This window comes from Paroedura picta, chromosome 7 (assembly GCF_049243985.1).
Source record: "Paroedura picta isolate Pp20150507F chromosome 7, Ppicta_v3.0, whole genome shotgun sequence".
Taxonomy (NCBI): Eukaryota; Metazoa; Chordata; class Lepidosauria; order Squamata; family Gekkonidae; genus Paroedura; species Paroedura picta.
In genome coordinates this window covers 58,879,564-58,900,948 of record NC_135375.1, presented here as the reverse complement: position 1 = coordinate 58,900,948, position 21,385 = coordinate 58,879,564, and the positions used below count along the sequence as shown (strand labels likewise).

The window sequence follows — 21,385 nt, the reverse complement described above, 5'->3', positions numbered from 1 at the left end:
TTCTCTAACCAATTCCCTATTCACCTAACTATCTGAAAATCCAGATTGCACTCCTTCAATTTATCCATCAGAACATCATGGGGATCCTTGTCGAAAGCTTTACTAAAATCCAAGTAAACAACATCAACCGAATTTCCACGATCCAGCAAACCTGTCACTTGGTCAAAAAAGGAAATCAGGTTGGTCTGACAGGACCTGTTGGAGACAAATCCATGCTGACTTCCTTGGATCACCAAACTGTCCTCCAGATGTTTGCAGATCGCTCCCTTTATTATCTGCTCCATTGTCTCACTGGTCTGTAGGTCATCCTTCCTCCCTTTTTTGAAGATCGGAATAACGTTTGCTCTCTTCCAGTCCTCCGGGACATCTCCAGTCCTTAAAGAGGTCCCGAAGATGAGGGACAAGGGCTGTGCAAGTTCTCCGGAAAGTTCTTTGAGCACTCTCAGGTGCATTTCATCCAGCCCAGATGATTTGAACTCATCCAGCGCAGCTAAATGCCTGTCAACAACCTCTCTGTCCATGTCAACCTGCCACTCAAACACTATCTCTTGGCTACTGCCATCTCTAGATGTGCCTAAACCCTTTGACCTGTGGGAAAAAACAGATGTAAAATAGGCGCTGAGACTTTCTGCTTTCTCTGCATCTTCCGTTTGTCCATCCGCACCCAACAGTGGGCCTATTGCCTCCTTTACTTTACATTTGTTCCTCACATAACTGAAAAATCTTTTCTTGTTACAGTGGGCTTCCCTGGCCAATCTTAGCTTACTCTCAGCTTTGGCCTTTCTGATGATTGATCTAGTGCCTAGTAACCCGTAGGTACTTTTCTTTAGAGCTCTGTCCTTCCTTCCATTTCCTGAACATCTCCCTTTTCTTTCTTAGTTCCTCTTTAAGTTCTCTGTTCATCCAAATAGGCTTCTTAGAGCTCCTGCAGTATTTTCTTCTTTCTGGGATAGTCATTGATTGGGCATGCAATAGCTCTTGTTTGAGTAGCGCCCACCCTTCACATGCTCCCTTCCCTTCCAGCATTCTCGTCCATGGTATGACACTCATCATGTCTCTGAGTTTATTAAATGTCAGGGTCCGGGGTTTCTTGTTCCTTCTTTCACTTTCACTCGGGCTAGCCAGAGTAATGGCTCATGGTCAGTCACCAGACGAAAAGAATTCCCAGACAGGTAATACTGTAAAGCCCCTACAGCCCACTTGATGGCCAAGGCTTCACGTTCAATGGCTGAATATTTTCGTTCGGCGGGGGATAATTTCCTACTAAGAAACAATATAGGTTCCTCTTGTCCTTGCCTCTCCTGAGCCAAGACAGCCCCGATTCCCGAACCGGAGGCATCTGTTTGTACTATGAAAGGTTTCTTGAAGTCAGGATTGTGCAGAGGAGTGGCCTGAGCTAATTGTTTCCGCAGGTCCTCAAATGCTTGTCGCTTTTCTGTTGTCCACTCTATGGTATTAGGCTGTCCTTTACGTAGGCTATCTGTCAGGGAACTGGCCTTTGTAGAGAAATTAGGAATAAATTTCCCATAGTAGCCTATCATCCCTAGAAAGCGTTTCAGATGTTTCTTCGTCGTGGGACGGGGTAGTTGTTGAATCTTTGTGACTTTCTCTGGAACTGGCTTCAATAGGCCCTTACCTACAATGTATCCTAGATACTGTAACTCTTGAAAGCCAATACGGCTTTTCTTAGGATTTGCATGTAGCCCAGCTTGTTTCAAGGCTTCGAAGACTCGGGATAGATGTTCTAAATGAGTCGGCCAATTTGGGCTGCATATTAAAATATCATCAATATAGGCTGAAGCGAACCCTTCACAGTTGGCCAAGGCTCGATCTACTAATCTCTGAAATGTTGCTGCTGCTCCATGGAGGCCAAAAGGCATTACTCGAAATTGAAAGAGGCCCTGCGGAGTGGCAAATGCTGTTTTTTCTTGGTCCTCTGGAGCCACGGGTACCTGCCAATAGCCTTTCGTGAGATCTAGTGCTGACAGATACCTGGCCTCTCCCAGTTGTTCAATTAGCATGTCAGCCCGTGGCATAGGATAGGCATCAAACTGGGCCACCTGATTAACTTCTCGGAAATCCACACAGAAACGAGTGCTACCGTCCGGTTTTGGCACTAATACTATAGGACTCCGCCAAGCGCTTTGCGAGGGCTCAATTATCCCCATTTTGAGCATATCTTCTACTTCAGACTGCACTACTGGCCAACACTTGCGAGGTATAAGCCTCCATGGAGCTCGAACTGTTACCCCTTCCGGTGTCTGAATTCGATGGACCGCTAGATGTGTTCTCCCGGGTAATGAGCTGAACACTTCTTTCCAGTTTTGCACTACCTCTCTAGCTTCTTGCACTTGTTGCTCATTCAAAGACGAATCTATATTAGGATTTGTGCTCTCCCCACCCGCCCAGGGGCTGGTTCCATCTGGTAACTCCCCGGGTTGGCATGCTAAATTGACTTGCCCATCTTCCCTGGTATACCATGGTTTTAAGCTATTCACATGCAGTGGTCTATGAGCCCGTCTGTGTTCGCCACACTGCACCTCAAATGTCACGGGGCCCAACACTTTAGTGACACGATACGGACCTCTCCACTGATCTCCCACGTGGGTCCCCAAATTTTCACGATGAACTAACACGTCCTCCCCTACTTCAAATGTTCTTACTTTAGTGCCTTCATCGTATCTCTTTTTCTGCTTCTCTTGAGCCCGGTGTAGATTTTCGGTTGTGTGTGTTCTTATTTCCTGCAGCCGTTGCTGTAATTGCTGTACATACTCCTTTGGACGCTGCCCGGGGGGTCCAGGATCAGGAGCCCATTGATCACCCACCAGTTCCAATATACCCCGAGGCTTACGTCCATACAAAAGCTCAAATGGTGAAAATCCTAATGAAGCCTGAGGAGTTTCCCTAATAGCAAGCAGTAAAGGGTCTAAGTACAGATCCCAATTACCAGCACGACTATATGCTAACCGGCGGAGCATTCCTTTAATCGTTCCATTCATCCGCTCCACCAACCCATCCGTCTGGGGGTGGTGAACAGCTGTAAAAATCTGTTGGATTCCCAAAGTTTGACATACCCGCTTCATCAATTGGGCCGTGAAAGGTGACCCTCGATCAGTCAACAGTTCTTTTGGTAGGCCCACTTGTGCAAACAGTCGCATCAGAGCCTGAGCTACCCCGGCACTCCGCATACTTCGCAAAGCCACTGCTTCCGGGTATCTGGTGGCATAATCTACCATGACTAACAGGTATCGATTACCCCGGGGTGTCCGTGGCAGGGAACCTACAAAATCCATGGCAATCCGTTCGAACGGGACTTTAATGATGGGAAGTGGATATAACGGAGCCTTAGGTACTCCCCCTTTGGCTGTTCTCTGACATACCTCGCACGTACGACAGTATCTGCGGACATCCTCTGCTACCGCTGTCCAAAAGAAGCATTGTAAAACCCTGAGTAACGTCCCTCTAGACCCTTGATGCCCCGCCCACTCATGCTCATGGGCGCTCCCCAAAACTTCTCTCCGATAGGCCACTGGGACTAGTAACTGTTGCCTTTCTTCGCCTCTATCTTTTTGTAGTCTATACCACACCCCTTTCTCTACAACTACCCGGGGATATCTCTGGGCTCTTCGAGGATCCCTTACCTGTCCTTCCCATACAGACACAGCTTGCCGTAGATCCTCTAATGCTGGATCAGTTCCTTGGGCCTCTACGAAGTCTGGGTCTTGGGACCATGTCTGTTGTACGTCAGCCTTCCCCGAGTCGAGCCCTCTCTCACTCGCTCCTTCATCCTCTTCTTCATCCTTTCCTTCTTCTCCGTCGCTGTCATCCTCCACTGGCGTTGTCTTCTCAGGTAACTCTGCATGTTCCTTTGAGGTTCCCTCTCCAGGATCATCTTCAACTACCGGGTAGGCTTCAGCTTGAGTGTGACGTAAGGCCTTCTGCATCAACTGTTGAAATGCTGGAGCATCCCGACCCAACAAAAGGTCATATGGTAAGGTCTGCACCTGTGCTAACTCTAAAGCTTGTGCCCTCCCTAAATAGTTCACCGTCATCCATCGAATAGGACACGTCTCCAAATGACCATGGAAACAAGCTACTTGGGTCCAACGATGGACAGGAATCCCTGGAGGCACCAACTCCGCCCTAATCATTGAAACCGAGCTGCCACTATCTAATAAAGCTTGCCTAGGACCTTCATCTAACCAAACTTCTACCAATAAAGCAGGGGGCTTAAAGGGCTTGTTCACTGTTGTGACATTCAGAGACTCACCCCAACCTAAATCGCACTCCATAAGGGGGCATTCCTTACGGAAATGGCCCCACTGGCCACATGTGTAACATGGCCCTCTATTGCTCCCCATATTCACAGGGGGAACAGGTGGAATAAAGCCTCTCCCACGCCCTCCTTCCGCTCCCGAAGGACGGGCTCGACCTTCCCCTGGAGTATAACGACCACCACTCACTGAACCTCCAGGTCTTGAGGGCAACCCAACCTTGTATTTTCCTCGACCTGACACCTCTGTGCCCTTGTTCGTTGGTACCTCTTTCCCTGTCCCTCCTGCCTTGCCCCCGTCTTTAGGGTTGTTTCGCTGATCCGCGGCCACCACATTTTCTAAATACTCTGTGGCCTCTTTAAGTGTTCGGAGCTTCCAACAAGAGATCCAGTGTCTTATACGGGGAGGAAGAATTGTCAACAACTGTTCCAAGACTACTTCATCTACTATCCTCTGCTCCCCGGGAGACCCCGGCAACAGCCACCGGGAGGCCAGATCCTTTAACTTGGTCACTAATGTCCTGGGCCGTTCAGTAGGCTGATAAACCACAGCTCGGAACTCCTGCCTTTGTGTTTCTGGGGTGATTTGGTATCTGTCCAATATAGCAGCCTTTAGAGACTCATAGGATGCTGCTTCCTCTCTACCTAATGCTTTCAATGCAGCCTGGGCTTCTCCCACTAAATAGGGTCCCAATATAAAAGGCCATTGCTCTTTAGGCCACTTGGCCGCTTCTGCGGTTCTTTCAAAGGCTTCCAGGAAAGCTTCGATATCATCTTCAGCTGACATCTTGGTTAATGCAAAGGTGGGAGGCTTTGGCAATGCTATTGGATTAGTATTACCAGCACTGCCAGCTGACGGAGCTAATGCAGAGACCGCCTGATGAAACCGCTGCATTAAGGCTTCTTGGGCCTCCTGCTGCTGCCGTGCCATCCTTTCCATTACCTGAGCTTGGTGTTCTGCCATCCACTTCCCAAACGTTTCAAAATCCATGGCTGTAGGAGCTCCTGCAGTTCCCTGCTTTTTCTTCCCTGTCTGCCCCTCCAGCCCTCTGCTCCTTGTCTCCTCCCCCTCTTGGGTTTCTATCAGACTTGTAGCTCCGGCTGCATGGGAGGGGGGAGCTTGAAAGCTAGCTGGGCGTAACAAGGAACTGACTCCCGACGAAGAACGAGGCGGAATGCGTGGAATTACCGGTCCAAGGCGTGGTAAACCCCCAGGGATCCCCGTACGGGCCACCAATTTGTCAGGGTCCGGGGTTTCTTGTTCCTTCTCCGCCACGATGTCGGGAGCTGAAGACCAGGCCAGGAAAGATAGTTCTCAGGATAGGCAGCGTCTCAGAACGGAGTCCTGTTGAATGACTTGCATTCACGACTCCCGGGTTCAGAATAGTTTCCTCACTATGCTGAACCCCGCCTCCTCACAGACGCTGACTGCCCCATTTAAATATCCTTCCTCTCCTCGTCCCCACCTCCCGAGCCCTCAAGAACCTCCCACCAGTTCTTCCGGGTACACCTGTTCTGCATTATCTGTTCTGCCCTCACTTTGAGCCGGGCACGACCAGACTGTCGGCGTTCTTCGTTTCCTTTCTGTTCACTTTCCTCCTTCGTCTCTCCCGCGTATGGGTCTGTGGCCGCTGCCCCCTGTTCCCGAGAGACTGCTACTCTGCCTGTGGGGAGAGGATCTTTGGCTGCAAGTCGGGCCATTCCCGACATTAAAGTTTTCCCTACGAAAATCCAACATCCGCATCTGGCTACAAGCTTCCTTGCCTCCCCATCTCAAAAGGAATTCTATGAGGACATGGTCACTTCCCCCTAGGGTCCCCACCTCCTTCACCTCATCCACCAACTCTTATCTGTTGGTCAGTATTAAGATTATTAAAGAAGACAAGGATGAATGCTTAGGAAATTGAACCCAGCAGTCAACAAGGATAAATTATATGGAGAGTGTAAAGGCACTAGTTCAAATGACACTCATACACTTAATCATAATGGAAGAGAGGTGGAATTGTACTCCTAACTGAAGAACAAGAAGGTTATTCAAGACAGCAGAAATTACAATGGCAGTAACTTAATGAACCGTGTAATGAAGTTGTAGAAAAGAAATATATAATTAAGTTTTAGCCAGCAGTTCTTATGGACCTGCTTGTAATCTGTGGAAGGTTACAACATATACCATCTGTGCCATCTAAGTGATCAGACTACTTCAAGGAAAATAATAATAAGTGTCATAGCAATTTCTGATCTACAAAGGTCCTTTGATATGATATCATGAACTATCATGTACTGGTACATCTTATTATGTGTTCTTGCTATGCAGTTTATTTACAGACAATAGATGTCAAGAAAGCATGTTGGCTGTGTTTAGAGACCATCTGGTGTATCCTGACATGTATAAGGCTGTGTAGGTCTTGCTGAACAATGCCTATTTCAGTCTTGTTTGTACTTATCACCAGTGTTCAGTATTCAGCTAGGGATGGGCAAAAATTGGTTTGTGGTCTTACATTTCTCAAGAATTTGGCCAGTGAAGGCCCCCACCTGAACCAAGATTCAGAGGATCAGTCCATTTAAACCCTCCATTTTGCTTCTCCCTTTTCAAACAGAAGGAAGTGAAATTGAGGTTTTAAATGACCCAAACACAGCAGCTTTAAAGGAAATATTATACAATCCACCCACCCCTCTTTTCTTTATAAAATATGGTGCTCATGTGCCATTTTCTCCTACACAAAGGTTACCCTTGGTGACAGTTGTGTGCAGGATTCAGGCTTGCTGGTGGTTAGAGGTACAAAGATAATTAAGAAGTATCTGGATGCTTTGGATAGGTATACATGCCCTGGGACAGATGGTGTCAACCCAAGAGTGCTTATAGAACTAACTAAGGAGTTTGCAGAGCCACTATCCATTATCTTCAAGGCCTCATGGGAAATGGATTTTGTGCCACATGACTGGAGAATGGTGAATGTTCTTCCAATTTTTAAAAAGAGAAGGAAAGCTGATTTGGAGGACTATAGGGCAGTCAGTTTAACCTCTGTCCCAGGGAAAATCTTGGAGCCAATTTAAAAGGACTGATCTATTAAAAATCTAGAGGACAAGTCAGCATAGAATATCCCTAACTGATCCTGTCAGACTAATCTCATTTCCTATTTTTTGACTGAGTGATGAGTTTGGTAGATCATGAGGATGTTGGGGATGTTGTATATTATGAGAGCCAGTTTTGTGTAGTGGTTAGGAGTGCGGATTTCTAATCTGGCATGCCAGGTTCGATTCTGCACTCCCCCACATGCAACCAGCTGGGTGACCTTGGGCTCGCCACGGCACTGATAAAACTGTTCCGACCAGGCAGTGATATCAGCGCTATCTCAGCCTCGCCCATCCCACAGGGTGTCTGTTGTGGGGAGAGGAATGGGAAGGCGACTGTAAGCTGCTTTGAGCCTCCTTTGGGTAGGGAAAAGCAGCATATAAGAACCAACTCTTCTTCTTCTTGATTTTATTAAGGTTGATAAAATTCCCCATGATGTTTTGACAGGCATATTAAAAGGTTGTGAAGCAGATTTCTGAATGGTTATGTGGATAAGGTATTGGCTAGCCCAGGGGTAGTCAAACTGCAGCCCTCCAGATGTCCATAGACTACAATTCCCAGGAGCCCCTGCCAGCGAATGCTGGCAGGGGCTTCTGGGAATTGTAGTCCATGGACATCTGGAGGGCCGCAGTTTGACTACCCCTGGGCTAGACAATTGCAATGGAAGAATGGTAATTGGTGTCAAGACCCAGATTTTTCCCTCTGTGGGATACTTGCAGGGTGGGTTTGGGTAGTTTGTAAGCCTGGTGAGGCCCAGGTTCATCTGGATCTTGCATTTGATGCTGGCCTGGCATGTCCCCTCAGAAGGCCTTATTTTTAGGTTGAGAGAGAGGCCTCTGGTATTCTCCCGCTTCCCCAGTGAAGTGCAGGTAGACTGTTATCTGAGTGTTTCAGTCTGGGAGTATGAAAACTCCCCTTCTGGGAGTATGAAAACTATGTCCACCTTGTTACTAGCAAGGCCTTGAAATGTATTTAGCAGAGAATGGTATCAACAAGACTCTTATATAAGCCTTAACATTAAGTGTAAAGTTAAATTGTTCAGTCAAATGTCTTTATATGCTTTAATCCTGTAAAGTTAACTGTGTATCTTTGAAAGGTAGCTGCAGATTGTCATGAGATTTAAGTTGATCTGCTCTGTTAATAGAAGGAAGTTTAATGAGTAAGGGATGCTGTTCTCTAAGGTTAATGTTGTCAAAGATGTTTAGCAATGTGTTTTTACCTACAAGTGTCTCTAAAGGTTAAAGTGTTAATGAAGCAGCCTTAAACTTTAAAAAGATTATGTTCCTGCTGGTGAAGTGAGCATTACTGAGATCTGACTACTTAACTGACCGTTTCAAACAATCTGCAGGTGATTCCTGAAGACATTTGAATTTCATCTTAAATGCTTTGGTTAGAAGATGAAGAGTTGGTTTTTATACTCTGCTTTTCACTGCCTCAAGGAGTTTCAAAGTGGCTTACAAGCGCCTCCCCTTCTTCTCCCCACAACAGGCACCCTGTGAGATACGTGAGGTTGAGAGAGCTCTGACAGGACTGCTTGGTCAGAACAGCACTATCAGGGTTGTGACAAACTCACCTGGCTGCACGTGGAGGAGCAGGGAATTAAACCCAGCTCATCAGATTATAAGGCACTGCTCTTAAACACTACACCACACTGACTTGGGTCATTATAATTATACTAGAAACTAAGCCTGCTGTGTCTTGCAGACAGCAGGCGCTAGGGGTCTGGAAGAGTTTTGCGAGGTGGGTGCGCAACTTGGCTGCGGCAAGGTGGGGCACCGGAGGGCGGGGATGGCGCTGCCTGTGTGTCTGCGGCATTGTCGTGTGGGCCCTCCATTTGTGGACCGGGCGCGGCACGAACCTTGAAATGGGAGGCTGGAGATGGTAGGCGGGACGCTCGGCGGTGCCAGCGGTAGTGCCGCTGGGGTCGGGGCCTGCGTCGCCATCACTGCCAGCGCAGCATCTTCCATGTGCAGAGGTCGGTGGGCTGGGCGCGGCTTGAGGGTTTTCCCGACCAGTCGCTGAAGCGGCAGCGTGTGACAGGTGCCTGTCAGGTGGTGGTGGCTGCGGTGATGAGTGGTCACTGTAGGTAGGGAGGCCAGAGGCATAGGCTGGCGGCATGGGCACAGGTATGGGGGAAAGGAGCAGTGGCTGGGTCAGTCTTTGGGGCGCGGCCGGAGGTTCGGCCACGGCCGCAGGTCCTGTTTGGTGGCTGTGGGGGGATGGCGTGTTCGCAGCTGTGCCCGGCTCTGTGTCGTCGCCGCGGCACGGGGGCAGTGGGCAACCTTGCGTGGCCAGGGTTAGGCAGGGAAGGGCGGGCAGCTGCAAGCGGCCGATGTGGGGGTCGGTGGCAATGGAATAATCGGGAGCCGCACTGTGTGCGGCTCCTGATTGGTCCCTTGGCGGTGGACTGACACTCGGAGGGCCCAGTCGGAGGGCAACCAGCTCATGAACTATCGTTTGTCAGTAAATCAGCCAATACCAAAACAATATGCAATAACAATTGTGGTTCAATGTATAAAATATACAGTCCAAATATCAAAATGTGTGCATATAATTTTTTTTAGAATAAAAGTTTATATAGGAGAATAAAAAATCCAGATTATAAAATTTCATCTAGCCTACCGTCAGTCACCATGTATAGAATTTCTGATTGCACAAACCTGAGCACAGAATCTAGTGATCTGGCATATTGTCTGATGGTTCCGGTCAGAGAGGAAATAATTTAGCTTTAGCTAATAATTTCCTTGTGTTTTTTACTGTAAAATGGACATTTGAAAAATATGCGTTTGATTGATTCAATCTCCTGTTGTAAACAGTTACAAAGCCTCTGTTTATAAGTTATTTTCTTGTATTTTCCTTCCAAGATTGTGGACAGCAATGCCTTATTTCTGGCTAATGTAAATCCCCTTCTAGAACTATTGGAATGAATGAAGTATAGATATGCAGCAGAACACTTTCTGTTTCAATGGGGGGGGGGGGTGGAGGATAGAGGAAGATCCAAGTTCAAATCGATCTGAATTCAGTAGGATCCACAACGGAAAAAACAAAGTAAGTGCAGAATCAGCCCTGGTCTCTATACAAGAGATAGAATACTTAATCAAAAACCTGAAAAATGGAAAAGAACCTGCAAGTGATCATATTACGGTAGAGGTTTTAAAATCAAATGTAGAATTGTGGGCTCTATTGTTGGCAAATTTATTCACTTACATTGACCAAACAGGAATAATTCCAGCAGAGTGGGAGCTCACAATAATACCAATCTACAAAAAAATAGATCTGATCCTAATAATTACACACCCATCAGTCTTATAGATATGATCTGTAAACTTTATACCAAGCATCTCTGTATTAAGTTATGCAACTGGACAGATCAATACCAAATATTAGAAGCTGAGCAGGGAAGCTATGTACATGGACACTCCACATTAGATTATTGCCTTGTCCTGGATTACCTAATTCAGAAATAATTAATACAAGTGAAAGGCATTTTATATACTGCTTTTGTGGATTTGAAGGCAGCCTTTGACTCAGTCATCTGGGAAAGATTATAGGCAAAACTGGCAATTACAACAATTGCCTTTTTCTAATGTTTAAATTGCATGAAAACACTTCTTTGCAGATAAAATATTCTTTTGAAGGCAACCTTTCCAAATCAATCCAGGTACAAAAGGGAGTTAGACAAGGCTGCCTACTTGCCCCCTTCTTGTTTAATATTTATGTAAACAACTTGATAACTGACTTGCAGAACATTTATGTTCATGTCCCTAAGATAGCCACAGAGAAAAGATTTCCAATTCTGATGTAAGCAGATGATGCTGTTTTGTTTGACCTTGTTTAATATATGTATTAGATTAAAAAAAAATTATGGGTTTTTAAGAACAGAATACCCTTTGAGGAAAAATATATCTAAAGATAGTTTTCTATTTAAGATACATTATAGTCCAAAGCTCAGTCATCACGAAAAATGGATTAGCTTTTAATTATGTAGCATGACGCTGTATATTCATGCAATGTTAAAAAAAAGGTAAATGAATTCCATTAGTCCATTCACAATGTCATGCTGCCCCAGAGGTCTCTGTAAGATTATTTTCAGCATTTTCCTGTCAAGTAGACATTAGCACAGGTACTTTGTTTTGCAGTTCTCAAAAGTGAGGATTTGTCTGCCGAGATAACATGCCTTTCTTCACAGTAAAACATTATAAAATAAGCCTACAGAGTACTAAGAAAAATTCCATTGTTCCTCTACAAATCTATGTACACAAAATCTACCCCTTACCTAGGTTTCAAGAAGTTCAAAGAATTGAACTTGGTTGGAGTGGAATAGATCTGCACAAGGAGCTAAGTGTAACTAGAGAGAGGCAAGCAGTAAAAATGAAAGTGAAACTTTTTGAGCAGAATACTCCACAAGTCTTTGTATCTTTGTGTGTATAGCCTGAGATTTGTTATATGATTCTCTCCCTGCAGAGTGAGATCTGGTGTCTTAGAAAACTAAACACCTTTTCATCATCATCTGGCCTCCTGTATTAACTGTAACAGATTGGGATAGGTAAAATCAACATGTTTGACGAATGTCCAAGTTTTGACCCTACGTAATGTTAACAGTAGTAAATTTAAAACATTTTCCATCCTTTTTTTGTAGATAATGCTAATTAACTGCTATGAAATATATCGAGGCATTACATCTTAATTTTCACTTCAAAAATTATCACAGGTATTTCTAAAAAAATACTAGTAATGAAATTAGAAAACATACATCACACTGGTTCATCTTCAGGATGACTGGAAAAATTCAGCACCAATATCTATAATGCTAGAATAAAAAAATGGATACTAGAAACTTACTGAACATTGTCCAATACAAAAGTCTGCAAGAAATCACAAAAATCCAGAAACCTACTTCTGGAAGTTAATATAGTTTTGATATGTACCTTTCATATAATGAAGGTGTTCCGCATTTTGTAATAATAATATCTCATGTGTGATTTCCTAGCACCTAATGTGTTTTTGGCACATTCTTTAACCACCTAGTTGGGAACATGAAAATCCTTGCAAATGAAATCTATTATTACTATTATTATAACGATTCTCTTAGTACTAATCAACTAATCTGAAAAGTTATTCCAAAGACAATGCAGTAGTTTATAACAAGCATTTATAATCCAGTTCGTAACAAATTAATCCATCATATAAACAAATGAATTGGTCATACACTAAATAAATATCTATTAAGTAGTAATAAATGACATTTTATTCTCATGTGGGACCTGATCCAGCAAGTCCTCTATACACAGAACTTCTGCAGTCACCAAATTCAACTTATGTTCTATGCTGTAATTTACCTTGATCAAACCATTTTGTTCAAGGCTCAAACACAAATATTTATCAATGTTATCAATGTTTAATTAAAACAGGTTTTCAGAATATTTTTGCTATAACCACTAATGAGAGATTGGTTTTCTTAAATCTTGTATACAGTAAAATTGTTCTTCTAAAAGAAAAAAAAATTCAGGTTGGCCAAAATCTCTAATTTCATATTGACTACATGAGCTGCTCCACGGGCTAGATGTTAAAACATGACATTAGAAGAAGAAGAAGAAGAGTTGGTTCTTATATGCCGCTTTTCCCTACCCGAAGGAGGCGCAAAGCCTTCCCATTCCTCTCCCCACAACAGACACCCTGTGGGGTGGGCGAGGCTGAGAGAGCTCTGATATCACTGCTCGGTCAGAACAGTTTTATCAGTGCCGTGGCGAGCCCAAGGTCACCCAGCTGGTTGCATGTGGGGGAGCGCAGAATCGAACCCGGCTCGCCAGATTAGAAGTCCGCACTCCTAACCACTACACCAAACTGGCTCTAACTGTATAGGTTTGGTGCACTTTGTTTTAAACTAGGACCAATAGGAAAGGTGTAGAATTTCATGTTCGCCGAGCTGGATTTCTGAGAAGAAAAAAATCTGGACCCTTCTGGATTGTTCTACGTGTTATCCTCTCTGTTCCAGAATTACAACTGCCTATTCTCATTTCATACAAGGAGTTGCAAAGACTGGCGTTTTATATTATATTTCTTTCAAGGATACGTTAATCTAATGTTTTGGCACAACATAAATACTATTTCATGAATCAAGTTTTCAACTAATATGCAAGAACATATTAAAATGTTGTCTGCCAGAAGGTTTTAACAACTCAGGTTAAATGGGAGTCAGGGGAAACTACAAGTGTTTTTAACCAAGTGGACCAATAGTATAGACAACTCTGATGTAACTGTGGTGGTACCAACAATGCCCAACCCTGGAATTCAAGAAAACTGAGTTGCCTGGATAAGAATATTGGCTACAACTTGGTGATAAGGAAAGGATTCAGTAATCTTGGTTTTTAATAATAATTGTGTACCATCAAGTTGCAGAAGACTTATGATGGTCCTGTAGTGCTTTCAAGGCCAGAGGTGAGCAGAAATGGTTTGGCATTGCCTTCCTCTGCACAAGTATCCTAGTTTTCCTTTGTGGTCTATCATCCAAGTACTGACCCCATGGCCTACCCTGCTTAGCGTCCGACCTCTGAAGACATCAGGCTAGTCAGGGTTATTCAGGTTTTTCACTAAAATGTAACTATTTCCATGTTTTCCCCCTCATGCACCAATGCTATACAGTGAGATTTCATATAATGCATTTGTGGTACAAAAGAGGGGTACTTCCAGGAAGGGAAGAATTGGAAGAGGAATGTGAAGGCATAAAGCTCTGACAAATAGGCTCTTTGGCCTCCAGCTCTGATAAATAACAAAGATTGTTTAAAATCTGGCAGAAAATCATTTGGGAACCTGGGTGATAATGCTCATGGGACAAGATTATACCATCCTTAAGTGTTCCAATCTACCTGTACTGCTTGCCATTCACCATTGTTATCATATTTCCTTAAATACAAGCTGTACTGGTTTCATGGAATCTGGATTCTGATGAATGATAACTGTAATGTATTAAATGATGTCACCTCTGAAAGACAAGTTACTTAAATTCTTTTAGAAACTGCACAGTCTTAGTGTTGCTATGATTATTTCCCCTTAAACATCATTTTAACCAACCTAGATCTGGCTTTTACTTATATGCAATCAATTGGGTAATTCTGGAATAAGTTTAAAGTGCATTACAGATAAAGAGACATATGCAATGAATTTCAACAAATATTGGTAAGTTCTTTTCCTTAAAAACCATATATATTGTTTGCTCAGGTTTACCAGCTATGTGGTTTAAAGTAAATTGAATTATGTTAGATCTTGAAATGTATTTCTTGATTATGCCCTCTGAATTTTTAGCATGACAAAATTTTCTAGCTCGATATTACAAATACAGTTTAAAAGAACTTAGGCAAGAAAACACTGACATATTGCAACATGCCTAAGATTTGAAATTACCTTTGTTTTGACAAAACATTTCTAAAGAATACCAGGCTTTATGTTTTGGTTTCTACCCATCCACTATTCCACCGATACACTATACAAAATACTCAAGCTGTTTAAAGATAAAGTCCACATTCCTATAAATCTTTACTAATATAAATATATTGGCAAGAACTTTGACCAGCAATAGAAATTTCATACTTAAATAATAACATTTTCTTTTAAGTTTAACAATGACCGATTTTAGAATACAATATTAATGCACAATTGTAAAAAAGACAACAATAAGTACCCTTTTATTTTCCTTTGTATCAAGTGCAGCCTTAAGAAATAAAATAGAAAATTATTTATATATATTAGAGGCTCATTCTAAACCAACATAAAGCAACACATTCTTGTCTGAAAAAAAAAGAGAGTACATCTGTACTTTTATTATAAATAACCATATTGTGTCTTCTGGCCAGCAAATGAAGGACATTGGTTCAGGAACTGCCTCAATTATGCAAATATTTGAGTAAGTCACATTTCCTTGAGAAAACGTAGTTCAGTTGAGCGTAGATAGTAATGACAAGGTCATTTTATTACTATCTTTAAGTTTCTTGGTAGCCAGTACCAGTTGCACTTGGAAAGAAAACTTTCAGTTTTTGTATTTTTCTTTTAAAAAATCAGCTATTTGTTCACTTTAAAAATTATAAAGATGAAGAATAACAGTTTACTTTAGTCCACATATAAATTAGAAAACTCAAGTTTGCCAGAGTCTCTTTCCCAGAGGAAGCATAAAGCACTTTTGTGGTACCTTCAACAGAAAATATCTGCATCACATTATGTTTAACACACACAATGAAGACTGATATTGCATCCTAATGTCCAAAGAGAACATTCGTTTGATGTAGTCCTCATGATAGATGTGCTCCATGAGATTGTTTGAGTACCATGGTTTGACTTGGTTTGTACATCAAAGAGGATAAAAAGACACCACATCTAATCAGTTCAGTAGGAATCAGTAATGATCCTGACAGCAGAGTCTATTCATTTGAGGTCAAACACATATCCTTTGGAAGACAGAGGAGTTTGTGAATGCAATAATAAAACAAAGTAGTAATGAGGTAAACTCCCCTAGGAAGGCAGAGTAAGTTAGAATGTCAGGAAAGAGTTTGATTATACCTGACACCCAAATGTTTTTCGAGCCATATTTCAGCTAGTTGCATGGCAGAGGCAAATGTACTTGCTTTGGATCCTAAGCACATTTTGTATTGTTTAGGATCTAGGTTGGGATCACAATGAACTGGATGAAAAATATGCACCACACCTACTTCTTGGCTTCTAAAAGCCTTCAATCCAGAAGTTATTACTTTAGTAAAAAGATCTACATCTTCAAGTCCCCAACCTTGAATTGAGGTGTCAAATCCACCAGCACTTACCAGGTCACTTTTGTAAATGCAAGTGATTCCAAACCCATAGTCTCTCCAAAACCCAGTTTTCTTTGTAAAATCAAAGTTACTATCTATTGGAGGGCTGCCACCATATGTAACTTTGGGATCATACTGACTAAAAATAATAGGATAATAAACTTGTTGCCCTTGAATAGTGTTAACTCGACACCGCTGAAGAAAATCTGGGGTGAATATAAGGTCAACGTCACAGAACAACAGCAAAGTGTCATTGTCAAACTTGGAGGAAGCCACTTCAAGACCTAACCCTCTTGAGAAAACACTTTTCATTGGAATTACTGTTATGTCTGATTTAGGATATTTATGATGGTATTCATTAATCAGGTCTACGTGTTTACTGGAATCCTGACCAGAATCTGAATTGAACAGAATAACTACCAGCTGTACATTCTGCTTAGATATAAGGCAAGTCTTCTCGAAGTTTTCCATAAATCTTAAGAAAATATCATATCGCCCTGTGAGAGGGACTAAAATATGAATCTTTTTATCACCATGTGTTTCGGTTTCTTTGGCACCTTGAAGTGATGAAAACATCTTGAAAGAATTAGAAAGGAAGGAAAAAGACTGTGTGTCACTATTCAAGTTTTCAACAAGCCTAACCACATCCAGTTCATCTTCTTCTTTGAAAAAAGGTTTACTAAATAACTGCTGAAGGTAAGCATGCCGTCGAACTGGAACAGTAACTTTTCTTCCTTTATGCCTTTTGTATAAAAGCAGCAAATCCAGAATGTATTCCACTCCATGCAAAGGGTCAATCCTGCGGTACCCATACTGTATTTCATTGAAGTCAATAAGCCTCCCTCTAGATTTAGAGTTCTCATTGATCATTTCCATTACCTGCATTACAGTGTCATCCAGTGCTGCCCGCAGGACACTATTAATGTTCTGTTTGGGTGGTTGATTCTCAGCCATAGAGTAAAGCAGCTTTCCAGTCAGAAACTCCCATTCAATGATTTCATTCCTGTCATGTGGCTGGAAGCGGTTAAAAGATGGCATCATTCCCAGAAGTTGATCATCTTTGCTGATTTCAGTATTACTGAGCCTACTCATGAGGGCACTTTCTCTATGAAGCTGTATGGTACGATAACGTAATTCTGATATTTTACGGGCCAATATATAATTATGAAGCCTATACTGATAGGTAGGCCTTTTATTTGGATGAAGTGTAATTGCTGTATGAATTTTGCTGTTGTGAAGATCTTGTATATAACCCTTCCGGTTGTGTTCATAGTTTTCATGGAACAACTGCTGCATCTAGAAAACAGAAAAGAAGTACTATTAAGTGGCTTATTGTCAGCTATGAGAAACTATTAAGCAATGGCTAACTCACATCAGTTACATACTATACTGTAAGGTCATCCTCAGTCATCTAAATAAGTTATAGAAGTATCCTTATCTTAATTTTAAAATAGGAAAATACAAATGTCACAAGAATAAAACCCAATATGTAAATAGGATATGTATGTGAGAAAACAAGATTGGAATGGAAATTTAAATAAAGGTTTAACCCAGACTTTTCCAATCTTAACCCAGATCTGAAGCCCAGTAGATACAGAACAAAAGACATATTTATCATCCAGAAATCCCTTGAACTGTTTTACCACTATACACTCTGATTCCCTAGCTAAAGGTAATTGGAGACCAGTCTATAGTTGGCAGTAACATTCCAATCCAATATATTCAAAGCATAGATCTAAGAACTACTTCCTTCAAATAACTACAACTCACCCCCAGTAAAATTAATGCTTTTAATCAAAAGCTACAACAACTTCATCAGAATGATTTTACAAGCCAGGATGTGCATGGATCAAGAACTGGAATGACGGCTCTCATAGCTCCAAACAATATCCATTTGAATCTATGTGTAGATAGTGGGCAAGCAGATTCCTGTCACATTTTAGGCACTGACCCTCCTATCAACTTCACTTATTTCAGAGATTTTATCAAAGAAAGTACCTCAAAAATAGTCTCAGCTGAGGCCAAGACTAACATCATCACCAACGTCAGACATAGGTATGACAAAGTCACAAACAAATTCAAATAACTGAGATGGACAGGATTTAGCAAATAGAAGGAGCAATCTTGAGCAATCTACTCTGAAGTAAGTTCCATTTTATTTGAAGGCACTTACTCTCAGGAAAGTGTCCTCAAGATTGTATCCACAGTAGTGGCTAGAAATAAAGTATTAATTGTCAACTTTGCAGCTCTGAAAATAGGCTCTGTGACACACTGACAAAAAAGGAGTTGACTGCAGGAGATTCTAACACCGGCAAAGCTTTCCAGTACATCCAGTACATCTTCAATGAATGATTCCTACTATTGATGTTATGGTGATACTTCCAGTGGGAAGTGTGTTGATCCACAGAATACTGCATAGCAGTGGTCCCCAACCTTTTTATCACCGGAAACTGGTCAACACTTGACAATTTTACTGAGGCCCGGGGAGGGTAGTCTTTTGCCGAGGGACGTCGCCGCTGCCACTTGCTTTCCTGCCGGTGCCCCTGATTTCCCTCTGCCCACTGGGGGATGCTGCCAGCAGCAGCTGCGCAGTGCCACGCTGAGGGGGAGCCCCAGCCATGGCAGCCATTGGAGAGCACCAATGGTGAGCCGGCAGCAGAGTGGCAGGGCAGCCCCCGAGGCAGCAGCCAGGGAGGAGGATGAGGAACAGCTGCGGCCCAGTACCAACTGATCCATGGACCAGTACTGGTCCCTGGACTGGGGGTTGGGGACCACTGCTGTATAGGATACTGCCTAAGTAACAATGCATTCAGGGTTTTGGGATGGGACTGCCAGAGTAGATGACTCAGGTTTTGAGTGACACTTGTAGCTGAGCAATAAGAAATCTGTTAATTATTGCAGTAATGTTATAGAAGAGCCTCTTGTGGCGCAGAGTGGTAAGGCAGCAGAAATGCAGAAGAAGAAGAGTTGGTTCTTATATGCCGCTTTTCCCTACTCGAAGGAGGCTCAAAGCGGCTTACAGTCGCCTTCCCATTCCTCTCTCCACAACAGACACCCTGTGGGGTGGGTGAGGCTGAGAGAGCCCTGATATCACTGCCCAATCAGAACAGCTTTATCAGTGCCGTGGCGAGCCCAAGGTCACCCAGCTGGTTGCATGTGGAGGAGAAGTGGGGAATCAAACCCGGCTCGCCAGATTAGAAGTCCGCACTCCTAACCACTACACCAAACGGCAGTCTGAAAGCTCTGTCCATGAGGCTGGGAGTTCAATCCCAGCAGCCGGATCAAGGTTGACTCAGCCTTCCATCCTTCCGAGGTCGGTAAAATGAGTACCCAGCTTGCTGGGGGGATAAACGGTAATGACTGGGGAAGGCACTGGCAGACCACCCCGTATTGAGTCTGCCATGAAAACGCTAGGGGGCTTCACCCCAAGGGTCAGACATGACTCGTTGCTTGCACAGGGGGATACCTTTACCTTTACCTTTAATGTTATAGAGAAGATATAAATTGCATTTAAAATGCCATGTTCTTGATATGGTTTAAGTCTTGAAAAGGAGATATGCATTTGCAAAAATTAACAGAATCAACCTGTAGACAACTAATTCATAGACAAGGAGCCACTATACCTGTACAAAGAGAATAGGTAAATATATTCGTAAACAGTATGTAGTCATGGTGCTTTGCTACTGTATGGACAAATGATAGGCAGCAGCAATAGGCTAAAGCATTTATGTGCAAGTACATCCACAATAAAAGAAGAAATATTAAATACATGTACCAGGACACACCAATTAGTGATCACAAGTGTGTTATTATGAATAGTGAATTAAATTGTCATCCCATGTAACAAAAACTGACCAACTATACCCATTTTTTAAAACTCAAGTAAGAGGAGGCAATCTTGCATTTATTTAACTCTCAAGTTTGCTAGCTAGAAAATTCCCATGACTTCTAAAAGATTCTGCAAATGAAAGGCTTGGAACAAAACCAGCATTATCTGCTATTTATGTGCACCTTTTGAAACTTTCTAAAATAACAAATGTTCACATTTCATTTTTTAAAATGATGACAACCACATTTTGACAGAAATTCCCCCCCCCCTCCCCAATTACTTACATGGACAAACAGAAATGAAGGAAGCAAAAATCTTGAGTAGGTAAAATTTTCATGATGCCATATGAGATTAGCAATAAGAACAATGGAGATACTCAAGGCATATGGTTTAGAAAATCACTGAGGACCAAAAGAAAAGTGGAATTAAATAGGACTGACTGAAAAGAGCTTTCTATATTTTGTTTTTTATAGCTATCTATCAAAATTATTCAGCTCAGATTTGATTTCTCAAGAGGTACAGTTCAGCTTTTCATTACTGTTCATCAGTTGTGAAGTCTTTCCTTCTGAAGATAAAAAGCTTCCAATATAGAGTAAGATGAAGCAACTTAGATAAGCTTCTCCTAATAGAATATTGCTATTATAGAGGCAAAAACAGAATAAAAAGGCTATGTAGAAAGCTTTTTCTTAATGAATTCTAATACTTTGTAAACTTTACTTCTAAAATGGTTTATATAAACATTTTTTGATGATTGGACTGTATATTTTATACTTTGAACTGTGCTTGCTATTGTATATTGTTATGGTACTGGTCAAGGACTGTAATAAATGACTGACTACTTTGACTTACGTGTTTCTTTGATGAACTGTGCGCTCAGTATGATAGTTTGCTTATTAAAGGGGGTGAGAGAAAAAGAAAAGAAAAAGACAAGTTAGGCTCACAGGTAGAATTTGGGGCACAACATTCCTGTAACTACTATTTTTGTGGTTGTTAAAAATATCCACACAGCTCTTTTCTTACTGGATGAGATTTCAGTGTTAGTTCCCCACTAAGAGTTCTAGAGCAGGGGTAGTCAACCTGTGGTCCTCCAGATGTTCATGGACTACAATTCCCATGAGCCCCTGCCAGCAAACGTTGGCAGGGGCTCATGGGAATTGTAGTCCATGAACATCTGGAGGACCACAGGTTGACTACCCCTGTTCTAGAGAATCTAGAATTTTACTGTGCTCATGCAGAACTAGGGTTACCAACATCCAAGTGAAGCTTGGAGTTCTCCCAGAATTTATTGACAGATTACCAAGATCAGTTTCCCTAGAGCTGTTTGGAAATAGTGTCTGGATGGCTCAGGCAGAGCCGCCTGAAACTCAACTCCTCCAAGAGAGGTCCTGTGGCAGGGAAGATGAGGTCAGGATCAG

General features: G+C 42.5%; 1 protein-coding gene across 1 annotated transcript in view; it reads right to left on the bottom strand.

Annotated features, from left to right (window-relative positions):
- Nucleotides 1-12,481: 12,481 nt before the first annotated feature.
- The window catches only part of CHSY3 (chondroitin sulfate synthase 3), a 75,146-nt gene continuing 66,242 nt past the window's right edge, over nucleotides 12,482-21,385 (bottom strand). The window contains exon 3 of the mRNA XM_077344471.1: nucleotides 12,482-17,437. Within this exon, the coding sequence (XP_077200586.1) occupies nucleotides 15,875-17,437 (1,563 nt within the window). The 3' untranslated portion in view covers nucleotides 12,482-15,874. The remainder of the gene's footprint in view (nucleotides 17,438-21,385) is intronic.